The sequence below is a fragment of the Hipposideros armiger genome, unplaced genomic scaffold (assembly GCF_001890085.2).
Source record: "Hipposideros armiger isolate ML-2016 unplaced genomic scaffold, ASM189008v1 scaffold_65, whole genome shotgun sequence".
Taxonomy (NCBI): Eukaryota; Metazoa; Chordata; class Mammalia; order Chiroptera; family Hipposideridae; genus Hipposideros; species Hipposideros armiger.
In genome coordinates this window covers 673459-695639 of record NW_017731415.1, presented here as the reverse complement: position 1 = coordinate 695639, position 22181 = coordinate 673459, and the positions used below count along the sequence as shown (strand labels likewise).

At 38.0% G+C, this 22181-nt stretch overlaps 1 protein-coding gene across 7 annotated transcripts in view; it reads right to left on the bottom strand.

The window, feature by feature from the left end:
* Positions 1 to 22181, bottom strand: part of ENPP2 (ectonucleotide pyrophosphatase/phosphodiesterase 2) — a 100731-nt gene that overhangs the window by 43425 nt on the left and 35125 nt on the right. For all 7 annotated transcript variants that reach the window (XM_019642116.1, XM_019642117.1, XM_019642120.1 and 4 more), the window contains exons 3-9: positions 20333 to 20488; positions 16296 to 16421; positions 14040 to 14100; positions 12113 to 12210; positions 11813 to 11892; positions 10919 to 11038; positions 3881 to 3936 (exon numbers count right to left, since the gene is read on the bottom strand). In XM_019642116.1, the coding sequence (XP_019497661.1) occupies positions 3881 to 3936; positions 10919 to 11038; positions 11813 to 11892; positions 12113 to 12210; positions 14040 to 14100; positions 16296 to 16421; positions 20333 to 20488 (697 nt within the window). The remainder of the gene's footprint in view (positions 1 to 3880; positions 3937 to 10918; positions 11039 to 11812; positions 11893 to 12112; positions 12211 to 14039; positions 14101 to 16295; positions 16422 to 20332; positions 20489 to 22181) is intronic.

The window sequence follows — 22181 nt, the reverse complement described above, 5'->3', positions numbered from 1 at the left end:
CTGCCCTCTACAGCTAAGATGCTGAACAACAGCTCAACCTGGAGCTGGGCTGCCAGTGAGTCGCTGGTGACTGCATAGGCTGCAGCCCCTGCTGCAGTGAGTTGCCATGGGCTACCGTGTGTAGCCAGCAGCCAGCGTGAGTGGCCAGCAGCCAGCAGCCTCAGTGAGCAGCTGTCCAGATGCCGGCGACTGATATGGTGCCAACTTGAGCCAGTGAAGCAATGTCCTCCACAACTAGACTGAAGAACCAAAGGACAGCAACTTGTCTGTTCCCCTTCCCCCAATTCCCCAGCGCTGTTCCCATCCCCCAATTCCCCAATAAAAATATTAAAAAACAAAACAAAACTTTAAAAAAAAAATTTATCATGGCCTATCGGGTGAGCCATTTAAACTTTTACTCTTGGTGAACGTGAGCAAGAGAGAACAAGGAAAAAGATAAATTTTCAGAGCCATGGTAGAAGGCTAACGTTGGCAAAAGCTCTAATCAAACAGTCTCCCCTCATCCTCACCCCACCCCCAATTCCAGTCTTCTGATAGATCGTGGATTTTGTCATTCCTCTGTCTCCCTCTCTGTCTAAAACTATCCTACCAGCCCAAAAAATCATGCTTACCATAAAATGAGTCCTAATTTAAACAAATTCCAATGCTAGTGAATAAATGTGACCCCATTTATTATATCCTATAATTGAATTAGAAATAGCCATAGCAGAGACAGGTTAATCACTTAAGGTATTTAATTCTTCAGCCTTAGAAATCTCCTGTATCTGAACAAAATAATTGCATATTTTGAATTCTTTCCTAACTTAAAAAAAAGTGAATACTGTTGCCTTTTCATTTTATGTTACTTCACTACCTACATACAATCTGCTTTATTTTATGTAATTGGTGTTAAGTCACAAAAATGGACTCTGATGAACTCACTTGATGCTAATGGAAAAATACAAGCTATTACACCCCCTAATGCTCACCATTTAATGCCTTCATTGGATGGGGTGCTTGACCAGTGGGGATGGGCCGGGCAGGGAATAACAGCACTGAGGCCAGTGTCTGGGTTTGAACCTTGACTGCATATGTGTTGGTGATGAGGCTTCGGCAAGTTACCTAACCTTTCTGTGCTTCTATAAAATGACGATGATAATAGAACCTATCTCATAACGTTGTTGTAAGGATTCAAAGAGATAATACATGCAAAGCACTCAGACTAGTATACCTGGCACAGAGCAAGACTTTAGAAAAATGTTAGCTTTTATCACTACTAGGTACTGGATTCACGGGTCCAACGGGATGGTGCACTCACTCATGACGTTTTTGCTAAAAGCTTATTATGTTCAAGGCATTTGTGTGACTATAAAGATGCAAGATACTCCTACCAAAAAGACTTGCACGGAGGAGTCCACACCATTCTCTGTGTGGAACGATGAGCAGCTGATTATCATTGTCTGGGCAGGGGGCTGAGTGTGCATGTGTGGAAAGGCTGCAAGATGAGAATTCATCCTAAGTGTGACCTTGAGCACACATTTTACCTCTCTAAATATTGGTGTTCTGATCTTGAAAATGAAGTATTGGACAAAGTGGTCCCTAAACTTCCTAGGGGTTCTACATTATCTTTATGAAATAACCTCAGACCAAAAAGACAAAAGTCTGAAATATAATTCAAAGTCAGCGCAAATAAATCTGGCAAAGGAAGAACATATGTCCAAACAAAAAGGGAAATGGGGTTCATACTGTTACCTTCACCATCACTGATTGATATAGAATTTGTCATGAGACCTAGTACGTTAGACATGGTCAGGAAAAAAAAAAAGGAAAAAAAGGAGGAATGGAAAAAGGAGTGCTAGATGAGGTATTTAGTGATAAAGGAGAACAAATTACCATAGGACATATATAGACATTGTCTAGTCAATGTTGAAAGAGAGAATGCGAATAAGAGAACAAATACCATTTATTGGTTGTTCTCTAGGTACTAAATATCCTATTAAGCACTTCCAATAAGTTAACTCATTCTGTCTTAACAACACCCTATGATGAAGATGCTACCACTCCCATCCACAGATGAGGCCATCGCTTTCCAGAGAGGTTAAATCACCTGTCTAAGGTCAGCAATCTATTAAGTGGCAGAATCGTGATTAAAATCAACTTAAACACTCATATATACAGGGAACTACTGCCCTTAGACATGACTTGACATAAAAGAATGGAATGGGGCATCAGCTAAGGATGATTTTGGAATGAAATACTATCATTTAAAAAGCAAGAATAATTCTTGGTTGCAGCACAGAAGCATGTTAAAAAGATAGCCTTCTAAATCTATGGTTTGAATTTGGTTTTAAATTTTAAAATTTTCAGAATGTACTATGTGTAGATTTCCTTGATATATATTCCATTAGATAACTAAAGTCTGACCATGTTTGTTTGTTTGTTTGTTTGTTTAAGTTATAAAAAGATATTTTTAAAAGTAAGGAAAAATAACCCAAGTCACTTCCAAGATATAGAAATACAAGAATAATAGTCTGAAAAGCAAAGCAAAACTATAGATATCTTTGGAGCACACAAAAGCCACCTTCTTATAAGTGGTTTGAAATGTGTGGAGAAAATTGCCATTCAGAACCAAGAACACTGGGCCTTTTCAATGAAACTTTGCAGCAGTTTCGGGGGGTAAGGGTGGGGACTAAGTATTAATTATGTTGTTGGCTCCTCTCCATTTTTGCTAGGCAAGCAGGTTGTGGAGGTGAAGAAATCACTTCTATAAGCATCTATGAGACTCAAGGTTTAAAGAAAATGTAATGTATAAGATTAAACTGGTAATCAACACGCCATTTACGTGAAACCGTGTCATGTCTAACACACCCAAAGCTAGTTCTCAATTCAGAAAATCTCTTTAAAAAAGGGGGGTGGGGGATGGAGGGTGGGAAGACTTTTAAAGGGATACTCTGTCTTAACTCTAAATTGCCAAACCCAATTTCAACTTAGCCCTTCAAATCTGAAAAAGCTACTTTCACTCCTGAATTTGGAGACTATAGACAGTACCGTTGGATTCATTTAAACCTGTGATCACTGTCAGCACACTACCATTATAGAATAGTCAGATTTTTGTTAAGGAAAACATGGAAACAGCTTTAGATGGTTTTAAAAAAAAAAGATGGAAAGAACATGTCAGTGGGAACAAAATCCCCATGAAAGTTGAAACAGATTCCTTTTCTTACTAAGGAGCCTTGGAAATAATCAACATGTTGACACTTTCATTAGGTCTATTCTATTTTATGAACATTAACTACTCCATCTCCCCATCACCTCTGTGGGAACGAGAAGTGGTCCCATTTTTCTAACTAGGAAAATCCTGGAGTTCAGTGAAAGAAAACAGGGTGAAAGCTGAGGCTTCTCTTTGTCTCCTGTCTGGAATATCCAATCTCTAGACTGCTCCATCAGATGCCTGAGACCACACTAGACTTTTAAAGTTGTAAACCCAAATAAATATAGCATGTTACATATATTTACAGAAAATGATAATGCAAACCACAACAACAAATAGTCTAAGAGACATACATTTCCTGGGTGGCAAGTTACCCACAACTTATAAAACAGGGACAGAAAAACCTAAAGAATGAAAAGAAGAAGAAGAGTAGATCTTCCTTACATTCTACTGAGAAAAGATAGGGAAAAAGAGAGATGGAGGAGGAAGAGATGGTGGGAGGAGGAGGTGGAAGGGAGGACAGAGAGAGAACCTCTAAAAAAATAACTGGAGGGTTATTTTGAATCAGGAAATATTCAGAAGTTTGACTACTTTTACATATAACTGAAATGAAATAAAATTGAATTAATGTTTTGTAAATTGAATCCTAACTGTAATTTTACAAACTTTGACAAAATAAAGGTAACTTACACAGACCAGAAGAATGTCCCAGCTTTCACCCCTTGCTTGGTGGCTGTAATCCATAGCTAATGAGGAAAATATAAGAGGCTTATAACATGTTCTGGGTTTGGGTCAAAGGGAAAAAAAAAGGTTTTAAAACATATTAGATCAGATCTCTTATGCTTACCCACAACACACCATAAATTTCACATTATTTGCAACCCCCTTTTTTTTTCACATCTGGAAATCAGAATCATTATTTCCATAAATGTTATTTGATACATTCTCTGCAAAAGCTTTCAAAGGCTCTGCTATGATTCTAGGGGCATTTTTTTAAACTTTTATTTCATCTCAAAAGTCTCTTCTGTACCTGTGTTATCTGATGATTGTTTTGAACATTGCACTTATATGACAGAATTCTGCTCATCAAAGAACACAGGAGTGGACCATATGTTTCCTTTCCTATTGAAAACCCATAGAGGAGACCCCCAATTTGGCACACAGATGCCAGGATATTGGGATCCAGCTTTGTCTTGTTTTGTTTTAAACTAGGTGAATGAATAGGGGAAAAAAATGGTTATTTTCTATTCTGGATTTTCCCTTGTACCTTTTACCTAGACTTTGAGTAAATGGAATTTTAGGAATACATTCCTGGAATAAGTTAGGCGAACCAAGCATTTCATTAAGACTTTTTAAAGATTCTTTCCAGCTCATGCTATTGGGAGGAGACAGAAACTAGGGCATTGAAGAGCCTGAGCTTGGGAACCAGGTAGCTGGATGTTTAAGTCTTGCCCCTGACATTTATCAGCTGCGTGGTCCTCTGGCAAGTTACTTAAGCTCTCTGTGCTTCAGTTTCCCCTAAAATATAGATACTATTACCTAGCACATAGGATTATTCTAAGCTTTAGGGAGTTCATACATTTAAAGTCCTTAAAGCAGTGTCTTAGCATTTGGTAAACACTTGATCAAGTTTAATCTTAATTATTACACAATAATGGAAATAAACATAATCTAGTTATCCGAGGAACATTACAAACAGCTTAGGATGGCCAGTGTCCCACTGAACGGCCGCCTGCAAGAAGAAACCCACTCACTTTAGGAGGAACACAAAAAGGAGAAGTGTGGCTTGTTTGTTATAAAACCAAAGCAAAACTGGCCCAGGAATTGCAGCCACTCCCTTTTCCAGTTTCATTGCATCCAGACTTTGAGAGTGTCTTACAGACTCCAATGCAAGCCTTTGTTTTTTGAACAAAGGGGTAATTGGGAGGTATGGGGCACTGAGGAGCTTGGCCATGGTTTCAGAAAGGCCTGAGATGCCTGGCCTGGGAGAATTCTGCAAATATTCCCAGCTTCTTGCAGGGGGTAGGGGGAGGGCTGAAAATCCCCAGCCCCCCAAATCACAGCTGCTGCAGCTGGCAAGTGAGGGATAGGGCAGGAGAACATGCTCTTTCGTGTCCTCTCAGATCTGTGGAGTCTGAGCTGTAGTGGATATCATCAGCATGGGAGAGGTGGGGTCCCCGTCCCTTTGGGATAGATCAGAGAGCTAAGGGTCTCGGATTGTTCCAAGTGCCCTGCCAGGGTTTGGTCCAGAGTATCTTTCCACTTTATGTGCAAACTCTGGCATGTCCAGGTGACCCTAGCCCAACCAGGATTCAAATGTGTCTTAGAGTTTCATTCATTCTTATTCCAGCGCCTCCACTAACAAACAGATTCACCCAAACTAAGTGCTGGACACCCCACAGGTGCCTCAGAACCATAACAGACCCTGGAGAGACCCGTTTCTTATGTTAAGTAATCTAGTTTCATACTTATTTTAATTTCAGGGAAACATGCTTAGTGTATTCAGATCCAAAACAACTTCCTAAAAAATCGAGTGCCTTGCTATTTCCAAGAAAGTTGTCCTATGCAATGTTTGGCAGATATGAAATGCAAGATCAATCTGGGGTTTTCTAATGGAATTTTTTTGTTTTTTTTTTTTTGTTTGAATGCCATTTTGTCAGATGATGACCCTGCACTTTCAAAAGTTGTATTGGGGAATACGTGCTGATGTTGGCATTATCTGGGCAACAGGAAGCCCTATAAATAACTTCTAGCTCAGTAACATTCCAGGGAAGAATCACCAGAAGCGGTCTTTGCAGTGGTGTAAGGGGAGAGCGTGAGGAGAGAGGATGACAGAAGTGGGCGTGTTAAAATGATCGTGATGGCAAAGTCAGGATCATTTGTTCTTCATACTTTTCTGTGCCGCCCAAAAACTGTAGGGACAATGCATATCTTTGTAATCAGGGGGAAAAAATTTAACCAATTTTACAAAGCAATGTGAACTATACAGACAATTTAAAGGTTCAACATTTTTATTTCTTCTCGGAAAAAAGAATTCTTCTTTTATTTCTTCTCAAAAAAAAAATCTGTTTGTTGGTAAAAGTCACGTTGACCATATTAACGAGAAGAAAATTGGGAGCCTGGTCAGAAAAGTACAAAAAAGAGAACAAATAAGAGAGAACACTTGAAATTTAAAAACGCATTGAAAAATCTCAAACAAAAAGATCCTAGCAGTAAGAAAGTTGATCTGTCAAGTTTAGCAAATGATATGAGGTCAAAACATAAAGCTCTTAAGTTAAATCAGATCATAAGCTACCAAAGTTCCTTTACACAGGTCATATGTATATATTTCAGAACTCAGAAGTTAAATCTAGTAACTACACAGAAAAATAAAAAGGTATTAAATTGTTGATCCAGAAGAAGAAAAATGAAAAGAAGCCTCTAGGGCTATAAAAGGAGAGAGAAACTAATTCCTAGTTCCTTGTTAATTCAGAGAAATGGAATTACGATTCCTCTGATTTTGAATGTAATATAAATTTCCTCAAAGATTGGCAAAACAACACAGCTAAAAAAAAAAACAAAAAAACTGAGCGGAAGCTGAGAAGACACTGGGTTTAGCCTTTCTGGCTTTATTCCCAATATTTCTTCCATTTCCCTCATGTATCTAGAGGCAGTTTTCAACATTTGTGCCCTAGATGCTACATTTTAAGAAGGGAACACACGGGAATAATATTGTACCTTCTTGATATGTTATCAGGAATAAGATAATAATAAGTATTCCCACTGGAACCAGAAGGATTTCAATATGACATACAACACTTCCTCCAATTAAGTAAAGTATGCAGCTGTGGGAGAAGGGGATAAGTTTTGAAAAAATAAGCAAAAAACATTTTTCAAAACCATGAATTATTATTGTAGTCCTGCTAGCAGTTCTTTGCAGGGAGACTATTCCTTTGCTTTCAAAGGCACAGAGCTGGGATACACTGATTTCTGGGAGACCAGAGGGGTAGGTGGGGCCCTAGTACCAGCAGGAGTAAATCAATCACTGAGATTCAAGAGTCAAAACAAAGGATGTGAGGGTTGGCAGAGGCAGCAGAGGAGACTGTGCAAGTACTGGCAAACAGGCAGAAAAGATCAGCCCAAAATACAGCAGTGGGACACCTAAAAGTATCAGGCTGTGGGTTAGGTCCTGAGAATAACAAGATGAATAAACCAAGTCCCGACTCCCATGGGATCCACAGTCTAAAGTAGATATATGCGTAATTTCAAAAGGATCTGGTCAAATTTATGACAGAAATAATATGGAAACCCAAAGGAGGGTCCCTGAGCTTAGCCAGGGCTGGGGGAGCTTAGCGAAGGCAACATGGGGACAGATATTTCAACTGAAAGCTGGAAGATAAATTAGAGTCTAGCAGCCAAGGGGCCAGTTGAGCGGAGTCCATCCTAAGTCCGTTAAGATACAGTAAAAAGAGAAAAAAATACAGATTTATAGCAGTATATGGAAAAGAAACAACAGGTAAAACTCCTGAAAAGCAAGCAAGCCTCCCACTAGCAGGATAATAAAGTCGACAAAAAGAGGTAAGCAAATGGCTTGCACTTTCCCTCAAGCCCGTCCCATTGGCCTGGAAGCTCACTGCTATTCTAATGCCATTCTTCTTCTCTTTGCTGTGTCTTTCTTGAACACGCCATCTTTCTTGCATGTTGGTAATTCAGTAACTCATAAGGATGCCCTTGGGATACACTGCATCACCATCCTGGCAGAAAACGACAGCAGGCCTAGCAACTGGGAAGCGGTGAGAAGGCCTCTGCCCCTCTTAGAAATGCCTTCCTCCAGAAACTATGGTTGTAGAGTACTTGCATCATGGTGGGGTGTTGGACCTGCTCCTCCAATCTCCACGGGGAATGGGTCCCCTGGAATTTCATGCATCCACCTTGCTGAGTCCAGATTTAAAATAAGCAGGGGATTTGCCCTCTGAGATCTGTCTTAGAGATTGCACGGTAAGAGCAGAGAGGTTTTCCAAAGAAACAAACACACATATAAAACCCCATTACGAGCTCAGAACCTATTTTTGTAATGAGAAAGAAGTAAATGCAACTTTAAAACAACAACGACAAAAAAGAAATCTCATTAAAATACGTAGGAGGAATGTAGGGTCGTACAGTGAATGACAACTTTTAATAAGCATATCCTGAAGAGCAACCAATTAAAAGCAGACTGGACTTGGCTGAAACGGCTACATCAGGGTTAAACAAAAAAAGATGAAATTAAATTATATAAATTATTTTTGGGAGCCTAACGGTGAGATTCAAATTTCAGATGTACACTGTACAGATGCCTCATCCCATCCATCAGGTTTTAAACCAAGATAAGACTGGTTCTTATTCACCATTTAATCTGACTCCTAAATTAGTTAGCCAAATGTCCTTCATGGTTTAATCACTCAGTAAAAAGTAAATTGAGTTTAATTTAATTACCCAAGATTCTAATTTTTACACATAGTTTATAAATATTTTTACCATAAATTTTTTAAAAAATATTTTCTCTGCTCCAATTGTGGTTTTTTTTCCCCCCACTGATGATTTTGTGAAATGTACAAGCCTCTGAGAGGATATATAAATGCTTGAGGACTATTGAGTAAGGCTCAACTTTTTTACATTTATACAATAGTTTCTTTTACTCTTATACTGTAGTTTCTTTTTTTACCTTTATTAAATTTATTGGGGTGACATTGGTTAGCAAAATGATATAGGTTTCACATTTCTACAGTATAATACATCATCTATCTATTGCATGTAGTTTCTTATAGTTTCTGTCCATATGGTCTTCTTATATGCCAAATTTCAATAAACTATGTTTTTAAGTTATAGCTGCTGTGCTCCTTGGAATTCTTATGGCGGCCTCGTGTTCAAGAAGATAGAAACACAAATCAGCTTCACCACAAATCTTGGTCAGCACTAGGAAAGTACTAAACTTGGTCAAATGTGTCAACTTGGCGAGTTAGGGAGGAAACAGGCAAAAACAGTCAGAACAGAGGCTTCGCTTCATTGGGCAGGTCAGCAGCGTTCCCTCGGCTCTGTTTCTTCAGAAGTTAATGACTATGTGGACTCATCTTCTGAGTCAAGCCAATCCACAGGAAACCTAATGTCAACACGGGGTGTAAGGTGATCCAATTTGATAAAATTACTATTTATCTCTAGAGCCTTTGTGGTTCCAGGCGAGTTTGCGTCCATGAAAAAAATTAATATAAACTACCAACTCTCAGTAGCTTGACAGGGCTCTAATTTCAATCATTTTATTTACACATAAACTGCTCCTCTATCATAAACTTTGTTTGTGAAATCCGCCCTGTAAACAAATTTCACTAGGTTGACAACCTAGGTCATCACAGGCTTCTGGGAGTCCAGCCTGAATAAAGACAGCAGGATCAGAACCTCTGCTGTAAAGAAGCTCTTCTACAGACATACAAGAAGTCTTCCAATGTTTATTTTTTTAAAAAAATGAAAAGCCCATATTTAAACTTGCATACTGATGGGTTATGCAATATGAATATTTTTATCACAAGTGACCTTTTCTCATAGAGCAATACCATTTTTTTTCTTACTTTATATTCTCTAGTTTGCCCACAGACTGTAGTAAACATTTCCAGGTATGAGATCATTTAGGGATGGTACGGACATGGATGTGTGCAGACACTGCCCACTGTGCTTGCCGTGAGAGATTGCAGAAAGGGCTCCCAGTTCTCCTTCCTAACCAGCGCTCCAGGAAATCGCAGCCCCCAATCAGAGTTGACATGAGATGGACCCATTTGCCGCCTCTCTACATGTTTCTGATAGACTGTGTTTCTGTGGGGTTGCTGATCCTTCTACCCAGGGTCACGTGCCCTTAGTTCAGTTTTGCACATTCAACAGCTATGGCGTTAGGTTGCTGCTTCGCTCATGTCTGACCAAAGCAAGTTGCCTACACACAGTCACAGGAAAAATATTACGTAGGAAGCCACCTACACCACTTTTTACTTTCTGCTCAGCCATTTGATCAAAGTAAAGAAGATAATTTCTTTCAAAGTATTAATTTGCTGGTCCAGAATCAATGTAGGACTCCACATATGATATGGAACTTCAAAGGCTTTAAAAAACAGATTAAACAAAAGACTTTATGAATTTACTGTCAGTTTCATTGAGTTTGTTTTTTTGGTAAGTTTCCCCATTTCTGTTTATATGTCACCTACACCAAAATTTTGGGGTAATCATAGTCACTGTCTTCTATTTTCCACTGTATCCCCAAATCTCGGAATACATTAATATCTGACTATCTATTCCTTCTTCAAAAATCTGAAATTCACCCTTATGTCACCATTTCCATCACTATCACCCTAATGAAGACACTTACTACCTCCCAGTTTTATAATCATAATCTCACATACACATACACACATATATTAATATATCACACATATATACACACACAGACATGTATATACACACATTATATATGCACATGTGTATAGCCATACACACACATATAAATATATTACATACACATGCATATTATGTACACACACATATACATATTTATATATATATATATATACACATATATATGTATATATATACACACACACACACAATATCAAAAGATAGAAACATTGCCACATATGAGAAAATTACATGCACCTTTTTCACAGGTAAAAAATTGGGGAATGAAATGTTTCAATGCACAGACACACACACACACAAAATCGCAAAACTTACCGGCTGACCTCCCCACCATCTATGATTAAATTTCTCTCGCCCTCGAAGATGGAAAGTGGCATCAAATACAGGATCATACATTGAATTGCCAACAATTCCATGTGATTCTGGATACAGCCCCTTTGAGTGAAAGAAAATTTGTTAAATAACAATATAATAATCTAGCTATATTAGTTCTACCATAAATTTTCTTAGCATAGGAAGTTTTATAGCAATATTTATTTTCCAAATTTATGTAAGATATATATATATATATATATATATATATATGAACAAACAAGAATATTACCTATGGACTAATTATAAGTCATTTGAGAAACTTGACGTAAGAAATTTCATATTTGTTTTTAACAGTTGTAACTTAATAAGATGAAAATTTTTATTACCATAAATTAACCTTTAGATTGAAATGTACTTATGTGCCTTCAAAGAAGCTTCTATTTCTAAATATACTTTTCTTTTTTCCTGAGTTCTATTTCTACCCCAAAGAGCCCCCCAAAATAATTATAATAAAATAAACAAATTAAGTTTTTAAAAAAGAAAGCAAAGTAGAATTGGAAGTATCTGGAAATTAAAGCATAGCAACCCCGAATTCAACATTTTTATTTGAAAATTCAGAAAATACACAATAGAACCTGTGGTTTCTGAGAGAGGTTTAATGTTTGTGTTCAGATGGAACCGTACTTGAAAAAAGGTTTCAGTGTTAAAGTTGCAATGAAGTTTGGTCACCCTCAAAGTTATAAAGGGCATTTACTGTGAACCACTGATACAGATAAGATGCAAAACAGAAAGATTTTCTTTGAGCACTACAGAACCTGTTTTAAAAACCCCTCTTTGAGTCATTTCAGAATGAAACCAGCCCTTTGCATCTACATCATTGGAGAAAATACTTACAGTGGCCAAAGTGTATAAGTTGGGGAAAGTTTTTGTTGGGTACACGGGCCTCATGTAGGGTGAGTGTGTGCCACAAGACCCTAGAAACAGAAATTCAGATATTAGGATAAAAGAGCCACCAGGAATCATTTCATGTATGGAAACCCGTTTTATAAACCACCAAAGGCACGTGTTCCCTTCACTTTTGTACTTCAAACACACATTTCAAGCCACATGTCCATAGATCTCACAGCCCATAGCTGGACGGTGACTGTACGGGTCATGAATGACAGATGAGGACACCGTAGGAAAACGACTTACTTAGTTTTTCAATGTTAGGCATGACCTTGCTGCCTTTCTTCATGTACGATGCGCGGAAACCATCCACAGAGAAGATGATTAATGGAGGGCGAACAAACCTTAAACAGAAACACATTAAGCTCTAGAAAGCTTCTTGCCACAGAGTTTCCATTATGCTGAGTCATTCTCAATAATTGGGATCAAGAATTTCCATGATGAAATTCCAAGTGAGGACATCTGTTCAAGCCTGGGCTCCCAGCCACGTAACATTGGTGGCAACTGAAGTCCAGAGTGAAGTGACCAAAGCCATACAACAGCCAGGGAAGAGACTGGATTCCAGATTTCCCCTAATGGCCTGCCTCTACTGCTGCCTCTCACATTGCAAACAAGGTTTTTCACAATGTAAAAAGCTGTTGTTGTTGCCTGGAATATGCCCTCCCATTTGCTAGCTGGAAAACTCCTATTCATGCTTTAAAACCCAGCTCAAGGTCTCCTCTTCTACAATGTTAGCTGCTCACACTCCTGAATTCCTTTCAGATATTAATTCATACCTCTTTTATCATTTACATATATTACATTATAGTTATAATGATCTCTTAGCATGTGTCTCTTCACTAGCTTCAAATCACAGTTGGTAGTTTATTCATTTTCCTATTTTATAAATACATAGTAGGGATTCAATAAATATTTATCATATACAGGAATGAATGAATGAATGAATGAATAAATATTAATATCAAATTAATAGCAGTAGTACTAAGAACTAAGCCCTAATAAAAAATTATTTTAGGTTTAATCATAAAATAATTTTTAAAACAATTAAAATTATTGAAGATCTCTGAAAAAGTTAATAAAGAACTAAACTATCCATCTAACTAGGGTGTGGTCTGATGAAATAGACTCTTTGTTGTATTCTAAATATACAGGTGCTTGATCAGACGTGAGAATACTAAACTATGCACAAAATTGTTTCTAATAGTTAAATGATGATTCAGCAAGTTTAGGCTTAAGTTTATTTGCAGCCCCATAATAAATAAAGCATATTTTCAATGAGTCACAGATCAAGCACTTAGAACAATACTATATATGAGTTCATTATTATTATCATCAAACAGGGCTTCTACCACTTACACTGTTTTGCCCTCAAAGACAACTGAATACATTTAAAGTCAGAAACTATTGCCATCCCATTCTAAAAGTCCAAAGAAGTTCAAACAACTCATTAAAATTAAAAAAGGAGACAAAATCTAAATACTTGGGTTTTGTGTCCCATGCATACTGCCTAAAACAAAAATACACACGGACAAATACGTTAATGAAAACACATTTGCTGAAAATTTATTTTCTGCCAGGCATTTTAAGGGTCCATGAATTTTCAGCAGTTTCCTGGAAGGCATAATAAATGCCTTATGCTGGTCACCCTAAGCTGTGGGGTGTCACTCAGCTCAGCTTTGGCTGGACCCCAGCAAAGCACTGCTTCGGTGCTTTGTCAAGTTTCTTCAGCATCTGGTAGGAGTTACCATCTTGGATGATATTTTTAAGACTTTCTATAGTCCACCTGCCCCACCCCCACCCCACCCCCTGCCCAAAAGAGGCAAAAGCAGCACTTCAGGAAAAACACAGAAAAAACAAAGCCAAGAACTGCCAGAAACGTTTTTTTTCTCCTTCAGTGATATTTAGATACATTTTGTAAAATACTCAGCTAAGGTGGAATATAGGGGATATTAAGTTTCTGACATGTGCAGAGGTCATAAGAGGAAAAAAAAATTTTTTTTTAATTATACTGCTTCAAGATGTACATCCTAGCTTTTGGCTGGTAAATTATTCATAAGCATTCATACATTTATCTGCATAAGAGGATTTCAGTTTTATACCATTTTTAACCAACTCATATTCTGTGATATTTTATCAACGAATACATAAAATTTCATACTATTCATACACTTACCCTGCAGGGCATTCTGGCGTCTTTATTTCCTCACAGTCATCATCTACCCAGTGTGACTCGCCTATAAGGAAAATGGGTAAATTTATTGGTGAATCTAATTTAAAATGCTATCCCAGAGCCTTGAAGAGTATACAAGTCCAGGACCTATGTCTTGGTTGACACTGGCAGTTGATGGGACACCAACTAAAATGAAATTCTGAAATAAAATCGAGTATCTGGTTTGGCTTCCTAACATACACCCATACATGATGGGATGGCTAAGACTTAATAACCCCAAGTGGTTTTATGTGAGCCTTCTGAGTCTAAATGGTTTCTAGATAAAACACCAGCGGTGTCAGTGAACGAAAGTTCATGTTTGTTTCCCTCCAGAAATAAACTGTTTGGTCATTAGATGGAACATTCTTTTCTCCGCCACTGAATATCTCAAAGCCATAAAAAGGCATCGCACAACTTCCCTGTAATTGGGAGGAAAGCTTAGCATACTCAGGCATGATAAGTGGAAGATTGTAATAGATTGTCAGTGGGTCTGTGGACAGCCCTCAAATTTAGGAAGAAAAACCAATGCTATCTCTCACTTTTATCTTCCACTAAGATCTGAGAGCATAAACCTATGTCTTGCTTGAGTTACTTTATTAAGAATAGAGAACGGAAAAGAACTCAGATATAAAAAATGAGGTTTCCTTTAGAGAAAATGAAAATTATCAAAAAGCATTTGTTTAAAGTGTTCTAAAACAAACAATAATTATGAGTCTTCAACATAAGTAAAATTTACAACCAAAACTTTGAAGATATTACTCCCATGTGAAGAGCATTGGAAATCTCCTTGTCAACAATGACCTAACGATTGACAACTGTGTGAGTAAGTACTATGCTCCTTAAAATGGGGGAGCTGTTCCCCACATGGAATAGGCCAAGGTACACACATGGGTACTGCAACTGGAATTTTAAACCAGCAAAAGCCAATGTTTAATGATTCAATGACCAATGATACCGAGGGCTTTTTCTTTATTTTCTCCTCTGATAGTCTTTGTGGTTTATTGGTACATTGACTACATAGGGAAATAAAAGGGAAGAGGAAATAAATTCTCAATAAAATTTATGCTTTATCAACAGTTACAATAATTGTCTGCGTAGAGGAAATTTTCCAAACTCAGGATTACTGTAACGCTCTCTTGCCACACTATCTGCATTTCAGAACTGATTTGTTTTTCCCTGCAATCTTTTTTTAACTTTTTTCAATTACAGTTGGCATACAATATTATATTAGTTTCAGATGTACAACATGATGATTAGACATTTATATGACTTCCAAAGTGAGCACCCCGATAAGGTTAGTACCCATCTGACACCGTACACAGTTATTACAGCATTATTGACTATATTCTTTATGCTTAACAGAAACTCTTCTTGAATGTTCCACATTACAGCTAGGAAGGAGCACTTAATTTAGATACTAAAAAGTGACTTGCAAACTTTACATAAAGACTCTGGGATCTTTTCATTAATTTCTATAAGTGGGTGCCATGCCAACTTAAACTCCTTAAAGACAGAAATTGCCCCTTTTATATTTTTGGTAGCCCATTGACTAGTATTCATTATTGGAACAAAACCATCATCTTTTACAATCAGCCATCCAAATTCAGCATACCTGCATGGATGGCTTTGGGGTAGAACAGGAGCTGCTTGTGCCCTGATCCTCTTTACCAGAGGGTACCCCACCCCCCCAACCCCTTCAGGCTGAAGCTAGAGCCTCAGCTTACAGCTGCCATCCAATGGGTCCAAAAGCCAGGCCCCATTGCCACAGGGTAAGCATGCTGGGATTCCTTTCCAGAGCCCACGATAGAGCAGGCCAAGGGGAGACTTCCCCGAGACCACGTCCTTGCTTGCCTCCCCCACCCCCACTTCTTGTGCTCCCTTACACGGTTTTTCTGCAGAGCATTCCCTCAACAAATTCCATGTCTGGAAGTCCTGTCTTAGGCCCTGCTTCTAGGAAATCTGACCTAAGACTGAAACAGGAACTTTAGAAATCCCTCCATTACTGTGGTTCTAGGTTAAGTATGAAATCGGGGGTTATTTCAGGTCATTCAAATGCAGGGAAGCAAAAATAAGAAAGAAGTATGAGATATTAAAAAGCACAACACACTCCCTCTTCCCAAGCCCATATCCCAGGTGTTACATCCCCAACATCCAGGTCTGCTTGGTGCATCTCCAGTTTTTACGCTTTTGAAGCTGAAGCCACTCCAAGGAAACACGTACCTTTGCAAACCACTTGGTAATTAGTACAGCAGTCTCCCCTGGCCAAGCAGTCCTCGGAGCAGTGACAAGCATTGTCTTCATTTCTTACTTCTCCGCATCTGTCCTTCGTACATTCCCAGCCGCCAGCTGAAATCGGCACAAGAAAACACTTTCACTGCTTCACGCAAACCAGATGAAAGAACCCACAATCGCTTATAAGGGTTGCCAACAAAAAGAGCTAGAATCCCACATCATTTAATCTGCTTGTGAAATTAGAGTTGGCTCAAAGCCCAGGTGATATTTGGAGGGCTTACACATAGAATGAATGCCTAATTTTTCAAATCAGAGTGCAAAGCCAAACGCAATCGGGCTTCTCTGGAAAAAAAAAAAAAATGGAACCCTTACTGTTGGCGAACGGTTCTAACAGAACCAATAAAATGTATGGGGCCTGAGGTTTGTAACAGGGGCATATGCCATGGTAGGCCTACTCACTATTGTTCAGCTCTTTTAATTTCTGCAATATCTTTACTTAACTTTAATCAGCTTGATTTAAACACAAATATTAGTGCAACTGAATGGCCTCTACCTGCAATAAGATACTTCTGGAGGTTAAAGTCCTAAGCAGATATGAAGAAGATAAAGAAATATTAATAACACTCACAGTTCCAATCATTGACCAAAATGGGGCCCTGTCTACAATGATAGGTCAGAGTCCCTACTTTCAAGGAGGCCAGTAGATGGGTTACAGATTTCTGTCTGAGCATACTTGATGGTATGACTCAACTCTTTTTTGTTTGACTTTTTCATTCATGAGACTGTAAGCTCCAAGGCAGAAAAACACATATCTCCCCTTTCACTATTATATCTCCAGTGCCCAAGAATGTGCCTGGCACACACTAGGTATTCCATGAACACTTATTAAAGCTAATTGAAAATTACCATGAAAATAAAATATGACCCTTTTAAAATTTAGGACTGCTGTATTGAGACACTTCATAGTTAAATCATGTATTCAATAAATATTTCTATTCTATTGTCCATGTTCAAGGTGCTGCGGAGGTGGTGAAGAACAAGAAAGACATGGTTCTGTCTTTAGGGAGCTTCCCTTGCAATTAGGACAGACAGATCATAAGCAAGTAAACAAGATAACTTCAGCTTGTGCTAAGTGCTGTGAAGGAAATAACAGGATGGTATTGACAGAAAGCGACGGGGTGGGGCAGGGCGGTAGGGCCTGCTACTTGAGGTAGAATGGTCAGGAAAGGCTTCTCTGAGCGAAAGGACACTCCAAGTCTTCCTGTCTTCAAATATGTCATAAGTGGAAGGCAATGATTTTAGAAAGTAATGCTGCTCCTTAGTAATGGCGTACTAAGAGATAATATTGTTATTGAACAAACCGATAAAGAGATATTAGTCACCATGCTAGAAAACCATGCAACTACTGTTCAATTTCCAGTCTCTTAGAATTACCTTTGCATCCTTGTTCCATTCTCTGATTTTTTGATATCCCTGATATTCCTGACTCACTTCCCAAGCAGGTTAAATGCTTAGAATTCCTTTATCCAGGACCCAATGGTTAGCAATTTTCCAAGGTTACTTTGACTAATAGAAATCATGGTTTGTTTTTTGTTTTTTGTTTTTTTTGTTGTTTTCTTTTCCCAATTCAAGGATAAGTCTATCTGCCAACATACTTTTTTTCCTCCCCTAATTCCATAAGAAAATCCCTTTGCTTACAAAACAGCATCACTATTCACAAGCTAGATTTAGTGAAGAACTACTAACTTCACATAAGGACAAAATTTTAAAAATTCAGGGTTCAGAGTGAACTACAAGCAAGGTATGAATCAGTCAGCTGGGTAATTTTCAAGGCAAACATGAGAAAAACATTAAAAATATTTAACCTTATAGAATAATAAGAAACTTACCTATCATATCAGAAAAAAAACTTTAAAATATGAGAGTATCGATTTTAAAAATGAGAATTGCTGTAAATGGAGAGGTAAAAGTCTCTTGTGCCCTTTGAGAGAAATATAAACTTTGAGAAGTATAATTTGATAATATCTATTCAAATTTTTTAAATGCATATAAACTTTGATCCCCAAATTCCACTCCCAGGAATTTATCTTAAGGAAAATAGACAAAAACATGAATATGCTGGAATAATGTTCACTGATACATTGTTAATAATAGCAAAAGTGGGGGGGAAATATAAATGCCCATCAATTACTCAATGAAGTAGGTTGGGTCTGTTCAATGGAATACTATGTAAGCATTTAAAAGGATGATGTGTGTAAAGATATATAAATGCAGATACACCCTCAAATGCGTATATATATACACACTTGTATAAATATACGTACACACATGTATTTTAAACACACAGGCACACACACACGCACACACACAAAGCAGTCAGGGTTTACACTAAAACGCTGATTGTGCTTATCTGTAGAGAACGCTTGTGTCAGCATAGTAGAATCTCAAAGACTTTTATTTTCTCCTTCAACCTTTTTTACTATTTGATATTTGATTCTTCCACATCAGGCATAGGTTATCTTTACACACAGGGAAATAAACTACTTGAAAAATGTTACTGTAGTCCATATTTATTAAACCTGGGGAGAAAGGCATGAGTTGCATTCAGAGAGAGCTAAGCTAGAGTCAGGAGACCCATTAAACTTTGCAAGGAGCTCTGAGACCAGGAATCCAGAGAGCTGGGATGACATGTCAGAGACAAGATAATCCGGATAGAGTGGAAACATAAAATGGTAGTTACTTCCTCGGTGCCCAGCAAACACAGACTGCTCGTTGGAAATCATGTTTTAGAGCCAAAGGTCTCTGCTGGGACATCTGTTCCTTCCATACATCCAGTTTACAAGGTTCTCATCATTTAAGTTTTCAGGCCCACACTACAGAAACTGGGAGGCGTTCCAAAGGAAAGTAAACCCCACTCCCTCCAAATGGCCCAATGTTTGGAAAATACATTATGCAAAAAACAACCTACTAAAACTTTTCTTAACTGGGGGGCGGGGGTAGCAAACAAATCAGAACGAATAAGGGACCTGATGTCAGTTTTCATATACATGAAGGGCTATCTCTTTAGTAAAGGTGAATAATGTCTCTGTGCTGATATTGTTAGAAAGAGCAGGTTGATATCAATGATAATGAGTTAGATTTTTGAATGAATCATCAAACCATAAAAGTCCGAGAATAAGGAGTAATTTGTCAAAGGAGCAGTGGCATCTCTCATCTAGGGGCCAGAAGCACAGGGGTGATTCCCATGTTTCTCAGAGTCTGACTGTGATGTCGCCCAGAGGCATGGTGGGCAGCCGGCAAGGTGTCTTCAAAGTCCCACCAACAGTGCTGGGCTTTGGAAACAGAGCAGGCGGAATGGCAAACATCTGTGAAGGGGCTTTTGCTCAACTCATGTGCATTCATTCAGAAGACTATGTATTCTACTGACTGTTCCAGTAGAGAAGAAATGTAAAGAAAGTCAGGAAGATTTTAGGGCTACCCAGAGCTTGCAACTCCGAGTAGAATTCCATAACAATTTTCTAAGTGCACAGAGAATGGGGAATAACATCCAAGTAGACCAATTGTCACTACAAGATAAGGTGACATAAGACAAATGCTAGAAACTGTGCAGACAAACATAGATAGATGATTGATTGATTGATTGATAAACAGATAGATGCAAAAAAGAAAAAAAACCTAACACTTTAAGATTGTGCACAATTTCAGCCTATGTGCCTAAGAAGTGAATGTAGGAATTGACAGCAAGAGACAGAAATGATGAAGATGAGGAAAAAAAAAAGCCTGGCCACGAATATTTCCAAACCCAGCAAATAATGATTGCAGTGGCACACAACCTTCTCTGGGTGGGCCTTGTGTGCAAGCAACAGTCACACTGGGTGTGCCTGTCATACAACTGCAATCATTCAAGAAATAAAACTAAACTGCACAGTTTGGTTTGGCAAAAGCAGGGTGGCAATGCCAGGGTGTACCATGGCAGGGGGGTTTAAGCCATCGAATCGAGGCTAGATGACTCAAAAGTTGCATACCTGTCTTCAAACAAAGCTCGTCAAAGTCATGGCAGCAACTGCTATAGCTCTTACACAGGTTGTCACACCGACAATCTGGGGGTCCAACCTCTTGAAGTTCAAAGCATCTGCCCCTACAAGATCCAGAGGTGTTTGTCCAAGGGGAGTCTGATAACACTGCAAGAGACAAGAGACAAAGGCTGTGAGGCTGGGGAGTGGTCATGTCACCTTGGAGGGGTGGCACTGGAAGTGAGACAGTGTGGTGATGCGGTCAGTCCCTGGCTGTACAGCCTGGCTCATCTCCTGCTGGAGCGATGGTCCCTCGGCAGGTTGTTGAACTTCCTCATGCCAGTTTCCTCATCTATAAAGTGCCCCGATTAATAAAAGGAACTGGAGGTTATAACGAGCATTACATGTAACAATCCATGCAAAACACTTAGCAGATGGTCAGACATGTAGAAAGTGTAACAAGTTTTGACTATCAGTTTTATTACTCTTAACAATTATCATGACTACAAATCTCTGAGGGTTAATGTCTCTGTGGATACTAATGATGCCAAGACAAAACAGAACTTCAGTCTATATGCTTCATAACAATAGCTCATTTTCCTATTTTAAAATCTATAGGTTTGGTTTTCTTTGTATGGAAAATTGAGCCTACATGTTCTGAGAACAGTCTGAACATATGGGATTGGAACAGAGGCTTTTAAAGCCTCTTCCAGCCATAAAATCTACACCTGTAACTACAGTTACACAAACACAAATGCCACAATCTCGGTGTGTGAAAAATAAATCATCTTTCATTATTTCCATATGATAGGATCGTATATCTAGAAAGCTCAAGGATCAACTGAAAATGTGAAAAGAAAAAAAAATTCAGTGAGATGATAATTCCACAAATTTGTAACATACAGGCAATACAAATTCAAAAATTAAATGGAAGTTCCATTCATCATAGTATTAAAAGATAAAATATCTAGGTATAAATGTAACAGGACATGTAGAACCTACATGAAGAACACATTAAAACACTACACAAAGATATTCTAAAGGTTTTAATTACATGGAAAGACATACCATCCTGGAGGTTAAAATATCAATATTATAAAAACATCAGTTCTTCCTAAATAAACCTAAAGATTTAATACAATCACAATAAAAATATGAAGAGGGTTTCTTGAAACTTGAGAGAATATTAAAAGTCTATCAAAGAATAGACATGTGAAAATAGAAAAAAAAACTGAAAAGGAGTAGTAATTTGGTGAAGACTTGGTAGTAAAATATATTCTGAAGTTAAATAATTAAAACAGTTTGTTACTAGAAAATAAGTAGATCAGTGTTAGAGGTAGGGACAAGAAATAGAGCTAAATATATGAGAACTTATTTCATAACGAAAGTAAGGTTTTAAATCAGAAGAAGAAGGAAAGCTTAATCAGTAAGTGAAAGAAGAATCAGTCAGTAAGTAGGGTTAGAACTGGCAGACTGGACAAAATAAGCTGGATTCTTATCCTAGCTTACCAAATCATTAATTTCTGATGAACAGAAAGTATAAGCAGTGTCACGCCTGTTGCTAAAAATAAAAATACTTGTAAAATAGAACACGATTTGGAAATATCTATCAACTTTTTTAAATGCGTATAAATCTTTCACCCAGAAATTCCATTACTAGGAATTTACCTCTCATATATTTGCAAAAATTTGCCAAGATATATGTACAAGAAAGAATCACTATATCCCAGCCCTTAAAAAGAATGAGTAGAAACAACGGAAATGCCCATCAGTAGATGACTGGATTAAGAAATTGTGGTACATTTACACAATGGAGTATTACTCCGCTATAAAGAAGAAGGAAATCGTACCATTTGCAATG